This window comes from Podarcis gaigeae (genome assembly GCF_964106915.1).
Source record: "Podarcis gaigeae genome assembly, chromosome: 15".
Classification (NCBI taxonomy): Eukaryota; Metazoa; Chordata; class Lepidosauria; order Squamata; family Lacertidae; genus Podarcis; species Podarcis gaigeae.
This window is the reverse complement of record NC_139692.1, coordinates 32,270,786-32,291,230: the sequence shown is the minus strand read 5'-3', so window position 1 is coordinate 32,291,230 and position 20,445 is coordinate 32,270,786. Positions and strand designations below refer to the sequence as shown.

The window sequence follows — 20,445 nt, the reverse complement described above, 5'->3', positions numbered from 1 at the left end:
ATTGTCTTACAGTCTTATGATTGCTGCTGTACAGAGAGACTTAAAAAAAATGGTGAGTCACCATTTCTGCAGCACGGGCTAAGCGAAATGCCAGGGTGCAGCTGCATATGTTAGTCATAACCCATTCAAAAGCTTGAGTTAACAGCACAGGCGCCTTCTCTCCCCACACACCCCTGGTAAACTCTTATAGGATGCACCTGTATTTCTGGAAACATGTAAGTCTTCCAGCATCATAGGCGCTTCTGAAGTTTATATGTGCAGAAGCACTGGTAAAGATTGAGGTGCTGCAGGATCACAACTCCCATTGTGCAGTTCCAGGGGCCGCACTTGCTATGGATGATGGGAGCCAGAGTCCAGCAACATCTGGATATGCTCCACATATTAACTGGACCTCATTAAACCAATTGTCTACATCGTGAAAAGTCATAGTTCTGGCCAATTCTGCACCAGTCAGGCTAGAATTGGAGTGCTGTGTCCAGTTGTTGGCACCATGTTTTGGGAAGGGTGTTGAGAAACTGGACAGGTGGAGGCTGAGACATTAAGGAAAATGGGCCCCTACGCCACCAGTCCTGCCTGCCCTGTCTTCTTACAACCCATCAGGGAGCCTGTTGTTGGCTCTCATACTGTTGGTCTTCCATCCTACGTGTCCTAATGGGTACCAGCTTGCTGCTGTTGGAAGATAACGGGGGTGCGCAGAAGTCTGGGAAGCTGCTTTGTTTTCTCTTGGTTTCCTCTGCTCTGGAGGGTAGGACTTGAACCAGTAACTTAAAAGTAACAAGAAAGGAGATTCTGACTAAACATCAAGACGAACTTACTGATGGTAAGAGCCGTTTGACGGTGGAGTGAGCTAAAAACCAGATTATGACACATGCCAACATTCTACATGTCTGGGTCAGCTTGCCCTAAAGAAAAATGTTTTTAGCAGGTGCCGAACAGAAGGCACCTGGCTGATTTCAATAGGCAGGGAATTCCAAAGTGTGGGTGCTGCCAAGTTTGATTTCTTACAAACATGGAACAAGCGTTATATGACTCCGGGTCTCTGAGCACAGGTGTTACATGCTGTTGGGGACTTCTGCCAGCATTTGACCACCTTCTGAATCTCCCTCCCACCACCACTTGAATAGGCTAATAAGGTGCAGAACTAGGACCACTTAACCATGAAAATTGACTTCTTGATCTTTGGCCAGTCACTGTCACCCAGCTGAACGTCCTTCGCAGTGCTGTTCGGAGGGATAAAAAGGGAGAGATTCTTTGCAGAAGCGCTTTCCATGCCATCACACACACACAGCTCGGAATCGCACGGAGAGGAAAGCTACACCTGTTGGGTTTCTGCCTCTTGTTACAGAAGAGACCGCCAAAAAACACATTTAATTAATGATATCGCCATGGGGAGATGGATGTGCTTGTCCTGGGATCTGAGGCTTGCTGCCAGCTCCTTTTCCGTGCCTCACTTTACATGGGGATCCTTCCGACCCCCAGTTTCTTGCAAAACGGACCTCGCTGCAATGCAGAAATCCCCCTCCCTCCCAGCTGCGCAGGCGCACCTCGGCCCCTTCACCTCTCCTGCACCGCAAGGGAGCTGCCGGCGGCTGCTGCTGCTGCTGCTGCAGTATCGGCTTCCAATCCCCGCCTGGCGTCTGCTCGGCGGCGCTGCCACCTACAGGCTGCTACTGGTATGGCTCCCTCGAGCGCACCTCTGTCCTGCAGAGAGTCAGGTGGTAACTGATCTACTACGTTAGCAGCATAGAAGTTACCTCCTCGGGTGCAAGCCTGGGCAGCAGTGTGTATGTAGGTCCGGGGCTGCCCAGAAAACAAGACCCCACCCCTCTTGGCCTTGTGGTCCAAAGGAAAGCAGAGTACTGCGTCCATTTGGCAGCTTGGCTGCAGGAGTTGCTGTAAAGAGACTCCATCCAACCCTCTAATATTCGGATTTGTGCCTTTCCTTCTCCTAAGATATCCTGCAAGGCAGTGCAGGTTTCAGATCAGTTTTTCTTCTCCTAAATGGGCTCCCTTCCCAGGTTGATGAGTTCCACAAGCAGGACTTGGTCCTCAGCATAGCTGTCAACGTTTCCCTTTTTTAAAGGGGAAATTCCCTTATTCTGAATAGGATTCCTTTCAAGAAAAGGGAAAAGGTGACAGCTATGGTCCTGAGCGGAAGAGCCCTTTTTGATATCATTAAGAATACATGCTTGCTACAGCCCCCACCCCCAAATATTACCACCTCCATCTGGTGTCCATTGGGATTGATAGGGTGAAAAGCAGGGAGGTCACCAGTAGGGGGTGCAAGAGATCGTGACGGGCAGAGCCAACTCCTGACAGCTTTTAAGTAAGAAGGCAGGAAAGTGGGGTCTGGGCAAATCATAGAATTGTAGAGATGGAAGGGAACCTGAGGATCATCTAGTCCAACCCCCTGCAATGCAGGAATATGCAGCTGTCCCGTATTGGGATCGAACCTGCAACCTTGGTGTTGTCAACACCATGCTCTAACCAACTGAGCTATTGAATCAGCAAAGCATTAAAAGCAGACACATGACAACTATTAAGCAAACTGCTTCCCTAACCTCCCATTTGGCAATGAGCCTAGAGGATTAAAAACTAATCAGTCAGGTGTCACAGGCTGATCAGGTGGCAAAGGTACTTGACATCCTCTTTTTTGCTTGCCTGCACCAGGCCGTAAATTGGAATTTGTTAGGTCTAATGAGCTTGGGGTTACAATCGGCGATGCCAGTGTTTTAGCTGTGGAAAAAGAGACACCTTTTCTGCCCACAGATATTCAAATTCTGGATAATGGTTTGTCAATCAATGGTCAAAGCACTCAAACACCCCATTCCAATTTCACCACAGTTCTGTTTGCTAAATGCATGGGACGATCAGCTGCAAGGTTTCAGCTCTCTGAACAGGACGATGGCAGCTGCCAGGACCTCAGTTGCCCCCCTAAATGGAAAACCTAACAGGACATGCAACTTTTCCTTTGGTATAAAAAATATGTGGAGTTTAGCATCAGGATATAGGGTGGTATATAAATTCAATAAATAATAATAATAAGTTGGGGGAGACTAATAAATTATATAAGGCTTGGAGGACCCTGATAAATTGTATCCTTTTTGGTGGGATTTTATCTTGTTTACAGCAAATGCAGACACACAGAACTCATTCCCTACAGTACAACGTACAAATCAGTACTTTCTTAATGGGCTTGAGTGGTCAGAGTGTCAGACCAGGACCTGGGAGAGACCAGGGTTTGAATCCCCACTCAGCCATGAAGCTCATTGGGTGACCTTGGGACACTCCCTTCTGCTCAGCCATGCCTACCTCACAAGGTTGTTGTCGGGTGGGGGGGAAGAGAGGAGGAGAGTCATGTGCGCCACCGTGAGCTCATTGGGAAATGTGGGCTATAAACTCAATAAAGAAATGCACGCCTAGTATTAAGTCCTGCATATACAGTGGATGTTTGGGTTGTGAATGTGCTCTGTGCGGGATGCACGTTCGCAACCCATGGCGTTCGCAACACACAGCAGCACCTCTGCGCACGCGGGGGTTGTGCTTCTGCGCATGCGCAAAGCGCGATTTAGTGCTTCTGCACATGAACGACCGCCAAGCCCCGGAAGTAACCCATTCCGATACTTCTGGGTTTTGGTGGTCCGCAACCCGAAAAAACACAACCTGAAGCATCTGTAACCCAAGGTATGACTGTACTGCGCTGCTTTTTGGGTACTTCTATTGTTTTTATTGCATTGGTTTGTTTAAAAAGGGAGCGGATGGCGCTGTGGTCTAAACCACCGAGCCTCTTGGGCTTGCCAATCAGAAGGTCAGTGGTTCGAATCCCTGCAACAGGGTGAGTTCCCATTGCTCTGTCCCAGCTCCTGCCAACCTAGCAGTTCAAAAGCACACCAGTGCAAGTAGATAAATAGGTACCACTGTGGTGGGAAGGTAAGCGGCGTTTCCGTGTGCTCTGGCTTCCATCACGGTGTCCCATTGCGCCAGATGCGGTTTAGTCATGCTGGCCACATGACCCAGAAAGCTGTCTGTGGACAAATGCCGGCTCCCTTGGCCTCAAGCGCTGCATCCCATAGTCAAGTTTGACTGGACTTAACCATCCAGGAGTCCTTTACCTTCACCTTTTACCTTTATTGATTTGTTTGATTCACTTCAATAAAATATTTTTTTTAAAAAAGCTCAAACTTTTAAACTGCCTGATATATCTGTGCCTGAAGAGCAAATTGATGCACAGGAAGAACTTTCTGAGGGTAAGTAAAGCTGTCTGACCATGGAAAGAACTCCCTCAGAAGGTAGCAGAATGTCCTTCATTGGAGGATTTTAAAATGGGAGTTGGATGGCCATCTGTCAGGGATTATTTAGCTGCAATTCCTGCATTGCAGGGGGTTGGACTAGATGGCCCTTGGAGTTCCTTCCAGCCCATCAATTTTACAATTGGTAGGTGATGCAGTTTATGGCCCTGTCCTGGAAGAGCTTCACTAGCCTGTCTAGGTGCTTTCAAAAGGACAGATGCAGCCCAGACACACACACTTCCTTCCTTCCTTCCTTCCTTCCTTCCTTCCTTCCTTCCTTCCTTCCTTCCTTCCTTCCTTCTTGCCCAAGTGTGCAAAGGACACTTGTCCTTTAAAAACTGGTCCAGCGCAGAAGCTTTGCTGGGCAAGCAAGGACATCATCTGGTCTGTCAGACAAGAGCCTTCAGCTGTTACCAGCACAGAGGAATATTCCTGTTTCCATCTGTGAAGTGCTGGAGAGCGAGAGAGCACAGATAGCATCACAGCCAAGCCCTTTCTGCTGGTTTGCCCGCCCTCCATCCCCAGAGGGGCACATCCTGCTCTGCGCCACATCTCTGGTGCAGCGCGGCAGCTCCAGAGTCCGGCCTGATCCCTCGGAAATCTGCATTGGGAAGAGGAGGACCGCAATTGCAGCAGCGTCCCAGCCTGCCACGCCCTTTGTTCTGGGCCTGACACACAATTCCCAGTGTGCAAGCACACTCGCACACATCGCTTGTGGCCAATCCCTGCGCAATCTCGGCAGCCAATGAGGGAGAGGGAGCTAGCAGCTGGCTGCCAAATCACCAGTCTGTTGCTAAGGCTGGAACAAATTGGGGAGGAGGGAGAGCCTCCCCCCCCACCTCGTGCCTTGTGGCAGAAGGATTTGGGGAGAGGGGGGAGGAAGAGAGAGTTCACATATCTTTTCCTGCGCCTGCTGCATGCATGTGGGGCTTTATGTAACTGCAGCTGGGTCAAGCCCAGGCCGTCAGTCACATCCTGTATTAAGGCCCGCCGGGTCAAAACGCCCCAGCTAAGTCCACCATCTGGACTTCTGAAATTAAGAGGCGGCTTTTGGAAGCCGGGAAGTGTGTCCCGAGATGAGCATCTGGAGACAGTGTGATTTGGGGGCAAAGACACTCCTGGTGAGCCCCGAGGGGCCTGCAGATTTGAAGAGGCACTGCTTGAACAGTGGGCCCCTGAGCATGTGCAGAGGGCCTCCCGCGGCACAAAGGAAAATGTGGCTTTAAGCAGATGTGGAGCAGAGCAGATTTTCCACCACCTCCTCTAAATATGGCTTATTTGGGGAAATAAGGGGTGAAATCCCATGGCTCTTACAAGCTTCCTGGTTCAAGGAATAAAAATAATCAGAGTTCCTGATGGATCAGGCCAGTGGCCCATTTAATCCACATCCTGTTTACTCAGGGGCCAACCAGATGTCTGTGGGAAAGCAGCAAGCAGGATTCGAACACAAGAGCACTCTGCCTCTTTTCTGCCATTTCCAGCAACTGGCATTCAGAAGCATAGTTGCCTCCAACTGTAGAGGCAGCACAGCCGCCATGGCTAGTGGCCACCAATAGCCTTATTTCTCCTGCAGGAGTGAGTTCCATAGTTTAACTCTGGGGGGCCTTCATGGAGAGAGGTTTGATATTTGTGTGCAGACGCCCTAACATGGGATATACAGTCCCTCCAAGTATCCCTATTTTCCAGGGACAGTCCCGGATTCGCAGAAGCCGTCCAGGCTTCCGATTTGATCCTGCAATGTCCCCCCCCCCCCACTTTTCCTTAGGACGCCCCTATTTTCACTAGAGAATTTTTGGGAGGGTATGGAATTATGCGACCCTCGAGCCGAGGAGATAAGTAACTCGACAACTTTCAGAAGACATCTGAAGGCAGCCCTGTATAGTGGTACCTCAGGTTAAGTACTTAATTTGTTCCGGAGGTCTGTTCTTAACCTGAAACTGTTCTTAACCTGAAGCACCACTTAAGCTAATGGGGCCTCCTGCTGTTGCCGCGCCGCCGGAGCACGATTACTGTTCTCATCCTGAAGCAAAGTTCTTAACCTGTGTTAATATTTCTGGGTTAGCGGAGTCTGTAACCTGAAGCGTATGTATCCTGAAGTTTATGTAACCCAAGGTACCACTGTATAGGGAAGTTTTTTTTAAAAATGTTTGATGTTTCGTTATGTTTTCATATAGGTTGGAAACAGCCCAGAGTGGCTGAGGGCAAGCCTGTCACATGAGGAGGGGCGGGGGCATAAATAATAAAATTATTATTATTATTATGGAGTAGGACGTCACTGTTTTCATTGGAGAAGTGTTGTAGGGTATGGTATGAATATCTCTTAACTGCATCTCATCAGGAACAGCGGCTACCCAGAAGCCTCCACTGTTGCCTAGCAACGAGCCCAAGAGATGCAGGTTTGCGTCTCTGGGCCGGCCTAACAACCATTGCCTTGCCGTCACAGAGAGCACTACAGACATCATGTGCGGATTTCTCTGGGCAGGAGGATACTTTCTTCCCGGTTTCTTTTCTCCTCTCCCCGCCTGCCCTTTAAAAGGACACCCCCCCACACACACTGGACACAAGGCAGTAAATGACACAATAAACTAACACAATGGCAATGCATTCTCCTTTCTTATCCGGACAAGTGCGAACATCCCCAACACACACATACACACATACAGACCCTCTGAATGAAAGAAAACAAGCATGCGCTTTGTGCGCAAACAATGCGGCTATGTCAGATTAAAGTTTTCAGTGGTGACATTTCGAAACCCCCAAACAACCCCCCCCCAACACTCCAGTAAAGAGTAGGATATTAGGAAAATAAAGAGGACGCACTGCTCTGCAACCACCACCCTGAAATAATTCAAGCCCTGGAAAATGCCAAACTATTATTGGATAGGTGAAAGCAATTATTTACTATTTGAATTGGTTGGTTGATGGCATTTACATCCCATCCTCCCCCCCCCCCCAAAGAACTCGACGTGGCACACATGGTTCTTTCCCCTCCTCAGTTAATCATCACAATAACCCTGTGAGGTAGGCCAGGTTGAGAGGCAGTGACTGGCCCAGTGAGCTTTATAGCTTTGTGGGGTTTTCAACCCTGGCCTCTCATGCTTATGCTGGGCTGCTACTAAGGATATGCAAACCTTTCTGGAATTATTTCTCTCAGGTTTTTGTTATTCCTGTCTAAAGTTCACCTCCACATCAATTTCTGATTTAGCACCAGCATTTTAGTTTTTGCAGATCAATTTTCTGTACTGTAATGCATTTTCGTATGTTGTTTTCACTAATATGTGCATTTTTATGCAAATGTTACCAATGGCCTGTTGTGTCCAGCATCCTGTTCTCGCAGTGAACAAACATGCCTGTGGGAAACCCGCAAGCAGGATTTGAATTCAAGAGCACTTTGCCCTCCTGCAATTTCTAGCAACCAATATTCAGAATTATTGCGGCCTCTGATCTTGAAGTCAGAGCAGAGCCGTCATGGCTGATAGCCTTCTCCTCCAATAACTTGTCCAGTCCTCTTTTAAAGCTGTTGAGGTTGGTAGACATCACTGTTTCCTGAGGAAACAAGTTCCACAGTTTAACTATGCGCTGTGTGAAGAAGGCCTTTCTTTTGTCTGGCTTGAACTTTCCAACATTCGCCTTCATGGGATGTCCATAAGCTCTGGTGTTATGAAAGGTAAAGGTAAAGGTACCCCTGCCCGTACGGGCCAGTCGTGTCCGACTCTGGGGTTGCGCGACCATCTCGCTTAAGAGGCCGGGGGCCAGCGCTATCTGGAGACACTTCTGGGTCACGTGGCCAGCGTGACAAGCTGCATCTGGCGAACCAGCACAGCACAGCACACGGAAACGCTGTTTACCTTCCCGCTAGTAAGCGGTGCCTATTTATCTACTTGCACTTTGATGTGCTTTCAAACTGCTAGGTTGGCAGGCGCTGGGACCGAGCAACGGGAGCTCACCCCATCGTGAGGATTCGAACCGCCGACCTGACGATCGGCAAGTCCTAGGCGCTGAGATTTTATCCACAGCGCCACCCGCGTCCCTGTTATGAAAGAGGGAGGGGGAAAAACCTTTTCCTCTATCCATTTTCTCCATAAACCTTCACCAGGAAGGCTCTTACTTACCTTTGCTCTGAACTTCAAAGTCCCAAACTCTGCAATCTTTCCCCTTAGGGAAGTTGTGCCATCAATTGGGTGGCCCTTTTCTGAACCTTTTCCAACTCCTTTTTGAGGTGAGGCGACCAGAACGGTACACAGCACTCCAAAAACGTAGTGGATTTGTATAACCGCATTCCGAGCCTGGAAGCCTTCATTTCAGTTCCATTCCCAATGTTATGTACTGAATTGAATAGGATCCAAACTGCAGCAGTCTGATTGGTCCTGGAACAATAGGATTCAGAATGCAGCAGTCTGATTGGTCTTAGAACAATGCAGAAGTATGATTGGTTGGCAGGAACCACCCAATCATGCTCCAGATAGAAGTGAATCCACAACCTGATTGGCTTACAGTAGAATTCCAGAATTAGCCAATCATGTGCAGCCCATTGTGTAAATAATGTATATAAAGCAGATACTTTGAGGGGACTTTCATTCATTCCTCCTCACCACTATGAGCTGAATAAAGAGCATGAAATCACTTTGCGACTCTGAGTATATTTCACCCAATTATCCCTAGCATGGAATTTGCCTTTTCCCCAGCTGGGCCGACATCTTCAATGACCCACCAACTACGAACCCAAGGTCTCCTTTCCTGGTCAGTCATTAGGAGCTAGGAGGCTTCATCTCCTGCACAACTGGGGTTCTGAACCAGTGGTGTAGCATAGAGGGGTGGGGAGCAGAGGGGCTGTTGCTCCGGGTTCAGAATTTCAAAAGTAAAACCGCTTTGAGTTTTTTTAAAACAACAACAACAACAATCAAGTGGTGTAAAAAAGCCATGAAATACAGTGGTACCTCGGGTTACATATGTTTCAGGTTACACACTCCACTAACCCAGAAATAGTGCTTCAGGTTAAGAACTTTGCTTCAGGATGAGAACAGAAATCGTGCTCCGGCGGCGTGGTGGCAGCAGGAGGCCCCATTAGCTAAAGTGGTGCTTCAGGTTAAGAACAGTTTCAGGTTAAGAACAGACCTCCAGAACAAATTAAGTACTTAACCCGAGGTACCACTGTAAATAATAATGATAAAATATACGGCCGCTGTCACTTTTCCCTGCCCAGCTTCCCTCTCCCTGCTGGGAAGACCCCTCCCCACTAATATCGCCGCTGCCCCACCCTTGCAGGAACCATGGGTTGAGGGTGCAATATTTGCCTTGCCCTGGGCACTGGCAACCCATGCTACACCACTGTTTACTGTAGCTCTTAATCATCAAGACACACGATGGTGGAAGCAACAATGCTTCTGAATGCCAGTTGCTGGAATCACAGGAGGGACGAAAGTGCTTTTACTGCTCAGGTCCTGCTTGCGGATGTCCCATTGAGCCCTCTGGCTGGCCACTGTGAGGCTAGATGGACCATTGACCTGATCCTCCTTCGGATCTTCGTTCTTAATCTTGGTGCCCTGGGCTGCCGACTTTGTTCTCTCCCGTTCCTCACATCCCCCTAGCCATACAAGAGAGGCTCCTCTGTGCCTTTGCAGCAGCTCTGACCATATAAGGCCTCGCCTTCATCGCTAGCCTGCTTCTCTCGCTCTGCCTCCCTCCCCAGCCTGGTCAGGGGCTCCTGGGGGACCGTCTGCAACTTGATTGCACCAGCTACGTCGATGTGCACTCACAATGCTTGACTGCGAGGCGACATCCTCCTGCGATTTTAAAATTTCCAGCTGTCGGTATCGAAATGCCATCGAAATGCTGTGTGTCAGGGGCTTTGAAACCTCCAGCTCTGACGGCCACAGAGGAATGTCTCTGCACAACTCCCGTTTCACCTGTGCAGACAAATGCATTCCACCTATTTTTTATTTTTTATTCTCTTCTGGCCAACACCTTTTTTTCCAGAATTGGAAATGGGTCTTTTCCCCTAAGATATACATTTCCCCTAATATAATGCTTTTTAGTTTTGGTGGTTTTTTGGGGTGGGGGGGGCAGGTTCACTTACAAATGCACTTTACACACATCTGCAGAAATTACTTAGCAGGAGAACTGCATGGCAAAATATGGAGAAATGTGGACATACAGTGGTACCTCGGGTTACATATGCTTCAGGTTACACACGCTTCAGGTTACAGACTCCACTAACCCAGAAATAGTGCTTCAGGTTAAGAACTTTGCTTCATGATAAGAACAGAAATCGTGCTCCAGCAATGAGGCGGCAGCAGGAGGCCCCATTAGCTAAAGTGGTGCTTCAGGTTAAGAACAGTTTCAGGTTAAGAACGGACCTCCGGAACAAATTAAGTACTTAACCCAAGGTACCACTGCATTGTTGACATATTGTTCCGGAAAGTGCAAATCTGGTAGATTTGCCTTTTAAGTACAAACTGAATAAAAAAAATTCCCTTCCCTCACACCAATATATTGTTATAGATTGGGGGTGGGAGCTAAACCCAAGAAATTAATAAATGGTCAGATTTTGATTATTTGGAGTATTGAAGGGGAAATTGCAGGCTAGTCGGGGGAAACAGGCTAAGTGTTAAGTTGTGGGTGAACATATCAGACGACACAGCGATTCTTCAAACAGGTCTTCTTTATTCAGAGGCCAGAACAGAACTGAACTGAAGGGCTCAGTCAGCCTGCTTATATAGAGCTCCAGAACAACGTAACTGTAGCAACTTTCTAAAACTATCCAATCACTGACCGTCACTTTCGATCCTTCATTTGCATAACTATCTACAGTATCCCCCTGCTGGCCCAGGGTGAGAACTTCAGTACATAACACCAAGCTTACTTTCCAAGCCAGGGCCACACCTGGGATGGAGGCATGAACACAACACAAGGTGTTGATGCCCCATGTAAGAGGAGTTCTTGGGCCTGGGCAGACAGAAGGTTATCAGGGTAACTGGGTGTGAAGTGACAGGAAAAGAGGGTCTTTAGCAAGGTGTGCTGGGAAGAAGAGGGCAAAGAACAAAGACTAAGATCCATCTTGGGCAGGATTGTGGAACCCAACTGCAGCCACTTGCTAGCCACAGCTGGCCAATTCTGGCTGGCCTTAAAACCTTCCTTGCCCCCTTTCTGCTGATCTTATATGTAGCTGGTGAGCTCCATTCAGACTGGTGGGTTTCAGGTTCATTTCCCACATGGTTTCCTTACATGGAAAGAATTCTCTGTGAGCATGGAAAAGGCTTTGAGCCACTGGTGGACAGTAAACGCACTGAGTTGCAGAGAGTGGGCCTGCTCCCTGGAGGGGTTGCCTAGCAACTGTGCAACCCAGCCAGGGATGACCAGTACTTATGAATGGGGTTGGTCATTGATGCATTACCCAAGAGGAGGAGGAGGAGGAGGAGGAGGAGGAGGAGGAGGAGGAGGAGAAGGAGAAGGAGAAGGAGAAGAAGAAGAAGAAGAAGAAGAAGAAGAAGAAGAAGAAGAAGAAGAAGAAGAAGAAGAAGAAGAACAACAACAACAACAACAACAACAACAACAACAATTTTATTATTTATACCCCACCCACCTGGCTTACGTTCCCCAGCCACTCTGGGCAGGTTACAGCAATTAAAAAAGTGTAAGACATTAGATGCTAAAAATTTCCCAATAGAGGGTTGCATTCAGATGTCTTCTGAAAAGGACCAAACTGTGGGGTGCTGATGTGCATCAAATCTTTATGCTTGGTTTTGCATGCTTTGAAACATTTACTTGTTAATGATAATTATTTTTGTATGTCCATTGCATCTGACTGTCTGTTTTGAAGGCCTTGATTCTTAGTCCACATGGATGCCCGTTAATCGGCCGACTCCCACCATGACCCCAAACACAAAAACAAGACGATTCAAAATAAATAAATCAAAAACCATACATGGGGTTTTAAAAAAACACAACTTTATTTGTGGCACTGTTGCAGAGGTCTCTGTCTTTACAAAAAGGGGATACAGAAGGGTTTGCCCATTTTCGAAACCCGAGTGGTAAACTCCCACCCGGCATTTACACCTTTGGAACCTCTTCCGGTTTCTTGGCTCCTGACGGGGTGATTTGGGCATGCGCCTCGAAGGTGACAGGGATCTGGATTTCGGCAGACTGAATGGCCGGCTTGGGCAAAGGAGCCTCTATCGTCAACATGCCATCGGGGGAAAGGGAGGAGCGGACTGCAGCAGGGTCAATACCAGGGGGCAGCCTGTAGGAGGAACAGAGAAGCGTGAGAGTGAAATGATGCAAGGTGCCCAAAGCAGTACATTGTTATGGGTTCAAGGGGGTCAGTCTGGATGATATCAGGGGGTCCCTTGCAGGCCTGTGATCCTGCGCCCAGTGAGGATTAGTATCCAGCAGAAGAAGCTGCTGAGCTGGTTGGACAAATTCCTTTGCAAGGTAATGAGGGACAGATGGCAGAAAGGCTTGGAAAAAATCAAGATTGAGGTTGGTGGGGCAGCAGATCTGCCTTCCTTGTCCTCAGACCTTGAAAAGCTTCGCTTCTTTCCCCAGCCAACTGGTTCAGCTACTTACGTGTATTTTCTTGTGAAACATCTGGAGATGAACCCATGATCATCCTGCCTTTCTTCATGCTTGCCTGAAAAAGAAAACAACATTGTCATGGGGCCATTGATACATCAATACATGCCCCATGGGCTACATTCATTTAACTCTTTCCCAGGCACCCAGGCAGCTCTATTCAACCTGCATTCTGAAGCATAGGACCGTAGAATTGTAGAGTTGGAAGGGACCCCTACTCCAATCATGTCTCTCTCTCAGGTCTGGCCCAAGATATTTTGCCACCTGAGGCAGATGAGAAAATGCATCCCATCCCTGCCATTATCTCACCCCTGCAGGGTTTAAAGCCACATGCACCCTCGCCAAAGCAGAATCCAAGAGGCAGAGATGGGCAGGGCGTGAGGGGAGCAGCAGGGCCAGTGCCCAGCCACCAGCGAGGGCAGCAGCAGCAGCAGCAGCAGCCCCCGCCCTGCTTCCTCCGTGTCAGAAACACTGGGCAAGAATGCCATGCAGAGAGAGAAGGGAAGCCTGTGGCATCTGCATGCACGCTTACTTAGGGATGGGTGATGATGATGATGATGATGATGATGATGAAATTCTATACCGCCCTTCATCCAAAGACTTGCAATGTGCAATTTGCAAAGTGAACACACAAGAATACATACCATAATAACAAGCAAAAACACTCACACACACAGACAGTCCAAAAGGCCACAGATTGTTTAATTATCCAAAAGCCTATGTCAGTTTCAGGTTCTCATTTTTCCAATCTTAAATTATTTTTATTTTTTTAAAGACCTCCTCATGGAAATTCATCAGCATTTTAATGTGAATTTCTCTTAATATGCATAAACCTATGGAATTTTCTCTCCTTTGCCCTGTATGAGGGAAGAACCCTGGAGTTGGTATTTGGAATATTTCTTGGCTGATACAAATGATTTAATAATAATAATAATAACAATAATAATAATAATTTATTATTTGTACCCCGCCCATCTGGCTGGGTTTCCCCAGCCACTCTGGGCGGCTTCCATAGAAACCAGAAAACACTAAAATATCATACATTAAAAACTTTCCTGAACAGGGCTGCCTTAAGATGTCTTCTGAATGTCAAGTAGTTGTTTATCGTTTTAACATCTGATGGGAGGGCGTTCCACAGGGCGGGCACCACTACCGAAAAGGCCCTCTGCCTGGTTCCCTGTAGCTTTGCTTCTCGCAATGAGGGAACCGCCAGAAGGCCCTCGGCGCTGGACCTCAGCGTTTAATAACCAAGTTCCTCCTCTCTCCTCAAAGGCCTTGCAAGATGGTACTCTCATTTTAACTGCTATTTGTATCTCAGGTTTTCTCCTTGTAGCACATTCTGTTTCAAATATGTGTGTGTTTTATCCTGTGCATCATATGGTATTAAAAATACATGAATGCTGCATTGAGTGTCGTTATTTTTCACTCTCTCTTCTATCTTAATGGCTTTGTTCCAGCATAATAAGTGATTTATTGATGAAACTTTCTCTAATATACATACTCCTGCAAAGTAATCTTCCCTAACAGAATGCTGTTCCCCCCCACCCACTGAATATATGCATTTTTAGGTATGTTTAGCTCAAGTATATGCATTTCTTTACCCTAGTAACACCCACTCTTCCAAAATAATATGCATTTCTGCAAACATAACTTGGCTGCAGAACTGCGCTGAAATATCTGGAGACGTTCAGATTTGAAAAGCTGGCCTGATATGGTTTGTGGATTGCTTCAAAAAGTGCGAATTACCTCTGTAGGCCTTTAAATATGACCTGAGCCAAATTCTGCCTCTCATCCCTGCTACTGAATGGGTGAAGTTTCAGACTTGGCATAAACCACCTTCCCCTTTTTTAAAAGATGGGGGGGGGACATATGTTAAAAAAGAATAGATATATAATGCTTAACATGGATGAATTGGTTAGAGCGTGGTGCTGATAATGCCAAGGTTGCAGGGTTAATCTCTGGCTGGGACAGCTGCATATTCCTGCATTGCGAGGGGAGTTGGACTAGATGTTCCTCAGGGATCATTTACAGTTCCATTGAGGCATCTAATCATAAGCCTGCATTTTTTATCAAAGCTTATATATTTCAATCAGGGCCTGTATCTTAAAGATTTTCAAATGTTTCATGCCAGGCAAAAGACCAGCTGCCTAAAAGGCCTTGGCAATGTTTTTTCCTCCTAGACAAGGGGCCCCCTGATTTATAGCAGAAAACAATTCTCAAAGTCGTAAAAAAAGGAAATTACAGGCTGAGAGCGAGGACACTGATCCTACATGTTACAGAAGATAAAAAAAGCAGAGATAAACATAATTAGGAATGAGTAAATAATAAAATGATACCATGTGCCTCCCAGTAAAATGAGCCATATCTTCTTCCTAAGGTTAAAAAAAGGCCAAGAGCAATGGAGAGGCATCTAGCTGGCAGAAAAAGAGAGCATTTTTAGGAAATCTTTTAAAGCTGTTTCTTTTTTAAACTGAGAGAGTTAAAGGGCAATAAATGTTGGGAAGAGCTAATGGGAAAGGAGGGGTGAAAGGAGGGGTGTAAACTGAAGAGGCTTCTTTTTTGAAGCTGTTTTTTTTTACTGAGTTCCTTTTTTACTTTACAAAGGCCTTATTCCTTTTAAAAGGCTACCTATGATAATGTATTAAATATATTGGCTTAAATGTAATTATGCAAAGGATTTAAGAAATGCTAGATTCTTATTTCATATAGTTGTAAGAGTTTTAACTATCCTGAAATTAAGTCAGCCACCAGCCTAGCCCCCCTGCCAGACAGGAGACGCCATGGAGCGCTCCTGATATATGGTTGTCGGGCTTTTTGTTTGGAAACCTTCAAATGAAGGAGATCTTTCAATGTTGATGTGAACTCAAGATCCTTGACATCTGTTGAAGATAAAAATTCAAGATTAACTATCTGTTTTGGAAGGCAATAGGGCAAGGAGGGCAAGAGGTGAGCTGGTAATTAAGATTCCTTGTTGAGACACATGTAAGATATATTACTACTTATTTGTCATTTATATATAGCTCTTTGTGTTCCATAAAAGGACAGAAGGAAGTGGGTGTATCTTTTGTGATTGGTTCTAGCAAACAGCCAATAGGAATTTCAACCAGGCTGATTGGACAGAGGCAGCCACAGGAGGAGCAAGGGGGCTGGATTAAGGAAATATAAGTGCTGGCCAGAATGGCAGGAGGCCAGGCCAGAGCTTGGTAACCATATACCACTGTGCCTCTCATTTATTTGTCTGACAAATAAATTACTATTTTAATTTCTCTATTGCTGCGTTGAATATTTCATTCCAGCTAAGCGTTAACCACAAGCAGGGTGCTACACCATGATTCTATGACTATCTGTAGGGAAATCACTGATCACCCTGAGCACCAGCATGCCTCTTGCCCTTCGGTCGGTGCCAGAAGGGAGGGAGCCTTCTAGGCTGGATGGCATGAACAGCTGTAACTTTGAGCTTGCTTCCCTCCTCCTCCCTCCTCCTCCCTTTTCCTTGTGTGCTGTGTCTTTTTTAAAACGGTCAGCCTAGCAGGGGCTGTTTCAGTGCTGATTTTCACAAGCCACTCTGAGAACCCTGGGCCTGGTATAAAGCTGTGCAGAAGCAACCAACCTTCACTGCTGCCGTATTTTTTGAGAATTGACTGCAACACCAAACCATTCCCTCTTCCTTGTGTTCCTGCCTCCCCACCCTTGCCTGCTGCTGTGCTGGTTGCCATGGCCACATGTTAAGCCATGGACCACAAACATCCATTAATATTTCAGAGGGCGGCGAACTGAAATTTGGGGGTGGGGTGGGACCCCACAAGGATGGATGCCGGCTGCGGTATCAACAGAGCATGAGAAGTGGGATGGGGGCTTTGCTGTCAACTTTCCCCCTTTTTTAAAGGGAAATTCCCTTATTCCGAATAGGATTCCTCGCAAGAAAAGGAAAAGTTGACAGCTATGGGTGAGGGAGCCACATTTATCGCATCCCAATTCCTGAGGGGGGACAACGACTGAGTGAAAGCATGAATAATTCAGAATGGCAGATTCTGGGGAGGGGGTTAGAGGCTCCCAGCAGCTGAGGGGGTAGGGAAGGCCAGGGAATAATGCTTCTCAGAAACGGGGTCTTGCATGTAGCAGCAAGGGGGAATCTGTTAATTTGGGGAGAATGATCGTTTTAGTAATAGCCAAAATGTCCAGTATAGTATAATTCTCTCATTTCCACCTATTTATTAATGTTTTGCCAAATAGGTCTATTGTCTCAAAATAAACTGTTCATATTTCTTAATATTAAAAAAGAAAGAAAAAGAAAGGGTGTCTCTGGAGGTTGTGATTCCAGACTCCCCCCCCCCCCCCCGCTCCTCCTCTGCCCACGATTCGCTAAGGCGCAAACTTGGCACCTGATCAATCTCATTGATTTTAATCAGGGGTGTAATGTGGCAGCTGCAACCCAGCTGGCTGGGAGGAGGAGAGGGGGAGAAGAAGGGTGGGGGGGGAGGGAGCTCCCAAGCTCTGTGCTCCTTTGTCTGCCTTCTTGGGCCACACCCATCTTTGTTCTTTCCGGCTCCTCTGATTGGAGGAGCCTGACCGAGGGGAAAAGTGGGGAGATCCGACTCAGAGCACTCATCGCCCTGATGCGCCTCAAAAAAACAAAAGCATTTGCCACAATAAACCCAATGGCTTTTAAGGTGTCACAAGACCAGTCCTTCTCTCCCTCCCAATTTTCTGTAACTGACTAATGTGGCTTTATCTCATTAGCTTTTTCCCTCCAACGCTGGGCTGAAAAAGAGGCAGGAGGGATGATCTCCCCACCCCAAGAGGGAGAGAAAAAGAAAACTAGCAAATTGTATTATTAGTAGTGCTGATATCTCAGTCGGCAGAGCATGAGGCTCTTGATCTTAGGGTTGTGGGTTCGAGTCCCACCTTGGGCAAAAGATTCCTGCATGGCAGGAGGTTGGACTAGATGACCCCCATAGTCCCTTCCAACTCTACAGTTCTATGATTCTACAATTCTAATTACTCGTCCTTCACCAGCAGGTCTCTGGACACACTACAAGGATTTAGAATTCAGAATTAAAAACAGTTAAGACAGATGGCACTTGCAGGAAGAGGGTTAAAGGTAAAGGGACCCCTGACCATTAGGTCTAGTTGTGGCCGACTCTGGGGTTGCGGCGCTCATCTCTCTTTATTGGCCGAGGGAGCCGGCGTACAGCTTCCGGGTCATGTGGCCAGCATGACTAAGCCGCTTCTGGCGAACCAGAGCTGCACACGGAAACGCCGTTTACCTTCCCGCCAGAGCGGTACCTATTTATCTACTTGCACTCTGACGTGCTTTCGAACTGCTAGGTTGGCAGGAGCAAGGACTGAGCAACAGAAGCGCACCCCGCTGCGGGGATTCGAACTGCCGACCTCCTGATCAGCAAGTCCTAGGCTCTGTGGTTTAACCACAGTGTCACCGCATCCCTAAGAAGAGGGTTAGGGTCCTGCAAAACATGAATTTCCAGTGCCATAGGAACATAGTGATCTGACTTTTCCCAAGTCAGACCATTGGTTCATCTTAGTACAGTGGTACGTTGGTTCTCGAAAACCAAGGTCTGGGTTCTGATTGGCTGCAGGAGCTTCCTGCACTCAAGCAGAAGCCGCGTCAGATGTTCGGCTTCCGAAAACCGTTCACAAACTGGAACACTTACTCCCTAGTTCAAGGCATTTGGGAGCCAATTTGTTTGACAACTAAGCCAGTCACGAACCAAGGTACCACTGTAGTGTCCTGCACTGACTGGCAGCAGCTGTGTACATGGCTTCCTCAATAAGTGTTTTATTATTAAATACCCCCTTGCCTACCTGGAGATTCAAGCCTTCCACCTGCCACCTGAGTAGAGTTGGGACAAAAGGCAGGAAGAACCAGCTGCACAAACAGAAGATAGGGGACACCTGGCTTGGCGAAAAGGATCTAGGGGTCTTAGTGGATCACAATCCGATCATCAGCCAACCATGTGATGCAGCAGCAAAAGAAGCTAATGCTATTCCAGGCTGTATCCACAGAAGTGTAGTGTCCAGTCAAGGGAAGTCATAGTCCCGCTCTATTCTGCCTTGGTCAGACCCCACCTGGATTACTATTCTTTAGCTGTGAATCCTGCTTTTTGGGGGGAGGGGGTGTTAGATGATCCCTTCCAACTCTCCAGTTTTGTGGTTCTACGTGTGCCATGATCTAGTCTCCTAGAGGCTTGGGAAGATTCCACATTTTTCAGCATTGGAGTCTCAGCAGACTTTTGAGTTCCACATCACCTGCCCTTATTTCCGAAAGCAGAGAAAGTGCCTTATCTTATTTTCAGGCTGCTACAACTTTCTTTTGGTCCATTCATCACACACACACACACACACAAACACACACAAACACACACACACACACACACACACACACACACACACACACACAGGATGCCTGGGCAGCTCCAATACATTTTGTCACCTGAGGCAAAGGGCACAACGGCCTTATCAGAGCTCAAGGACACAATCCAGCCAGGCAAAAATACTTCAGAGTGCAGAGAGCTAGCGTGGCCTAGTGGTTAGAGTGTCAGTCTAGCTAGAACCTGGGAGAGGCCAGGGCTGAAATCTCCACCCCAGCCCAGCCCTGAAGGAGCTTCCTGGATGACCTTGGGGGCCCCTAAGCTACCTCAAAGCGTCATTGCGGGATTTACTGAGACGAGGGAAAACCAAGTTTGCTACCATGATCTCTTTGGAGAAAAATGCAGCAAATCTGTTCATCCATTGAGCAAGTCAGTCATCAATCAATGGATTAATTATTGCATTAATAGACCACTTTTTCCTCCAAGGAGCTCCAGGCGGCATACAGGGTTCCCGCTGCCCCCCATTTAATACAAACAACAACCCTGCGAGGTTGGTTAGGGTGAGATTGCGTGACTTCCCCCCAAGGTCACCCAGTGAGCTTCATGGCTGAGTGGGGATTCGAACCCAGGTCCTGGTCTGACACTCTAACCACTACACCACAGGAGGGACGGGAGGGTGTGTGCCTTGGGGAGAGTCATTTGGGAGCCATACTGGGCCTCCAGGCCTGAAGTCCCCCTCCCAGCCTCTCAAGGGATGGCACTTACCTGTGATCTCCACAACACCGTCTTTTGTTTTCACCACCAGCTCCTCGGGCGCAAAATGGTTGACGTCCAAGGCCACTTTCCAGCTCTCGGAAGTCTGCCGGATCTCAGAGATGCCGCTGCTGAGCTGGCGGCTCAGTGCCCTGCTGAATGCTGGGTTGGCGGCTGGGCTGGCAGCGGCAGCGGCGACGACTGGGCTGGCGGCCACTGGCTCTGGGCTAGGGCTGGCCAGAGGGCGGATGTAGCCTGGCCAGCTGGTGGTCCCCGCAGGCCACTTGTACCAGTCCTCAGGGATGAGGGGCATCCCAAAGGACTGGTCAAAGAGGCGGCTGCCCCGGTACCAGTCCCGGAAGGGGTCCCAGCTGGGGCTACGCAGAAAGGTGAAGGGGACTTGGCGTTCTGTCATGGTGAGGCGTCCCGGAGTCGTCCCGAACCGCTTTGTGGAGCCTCTTGACTCCTGTGGAGAACGAGAGCCGCCAGCTGCCCCTTATCAA

General features: G+C 47.8%; 1 protein-coding gene across 1 annotated transcript; it reads right to left on the bottom strand.

Annotated features, from left to right (window-relative positions):
• Positions 1-12,214: 12,214 nt before the first annotated feature.
• Positions 12,215-20,445, bottom strand: HSPB1 (heat shock protein family B (small) member 1). Its single transcript, XM_083714871.1, has 3 exons — positions 19,955-20,445; positions 12,855-12,918; positions 12,215-12,528 (listed from the first exon to the last, which is right to left on the bottom strand). Exons 1-3 carry the CDS (start codon positions 20,355-20,357, stop codon positions 12,339-12,341), a joined length of 657 nt encoding a protein of 218 aa, XP_083570997.1. The 5' UTR covers positions 20,358-20,445; the 3' UTR covers positions 12,215-12,338.

Excerpts from the sequence above, each read along its gene's own strand:
- HSPB1 (XM_083714871.1), bottom strand. The coding sequence starts at position 20,357 with ATGACAGAACGCCAAGTCCCCTTCACCTTTCTGCGTAGCCCCAGCTGG. Across the intron at positions 12,919-19,954 it reads CGGTGTTGTGGAGATCACAG|GCAAGCATGAAGAAAGGCAG; the intron begins GTAAGTGCCATC and ends TTTCTTTTTCAG. Across the intron at positions 12,529-12,854 it reads TGTTTCACAAGAAAATACAC|GCTGCCCCCTGGTATTGACC; the intron begins GTAAGTAGCTGA and ends TTCCTCCTACAG.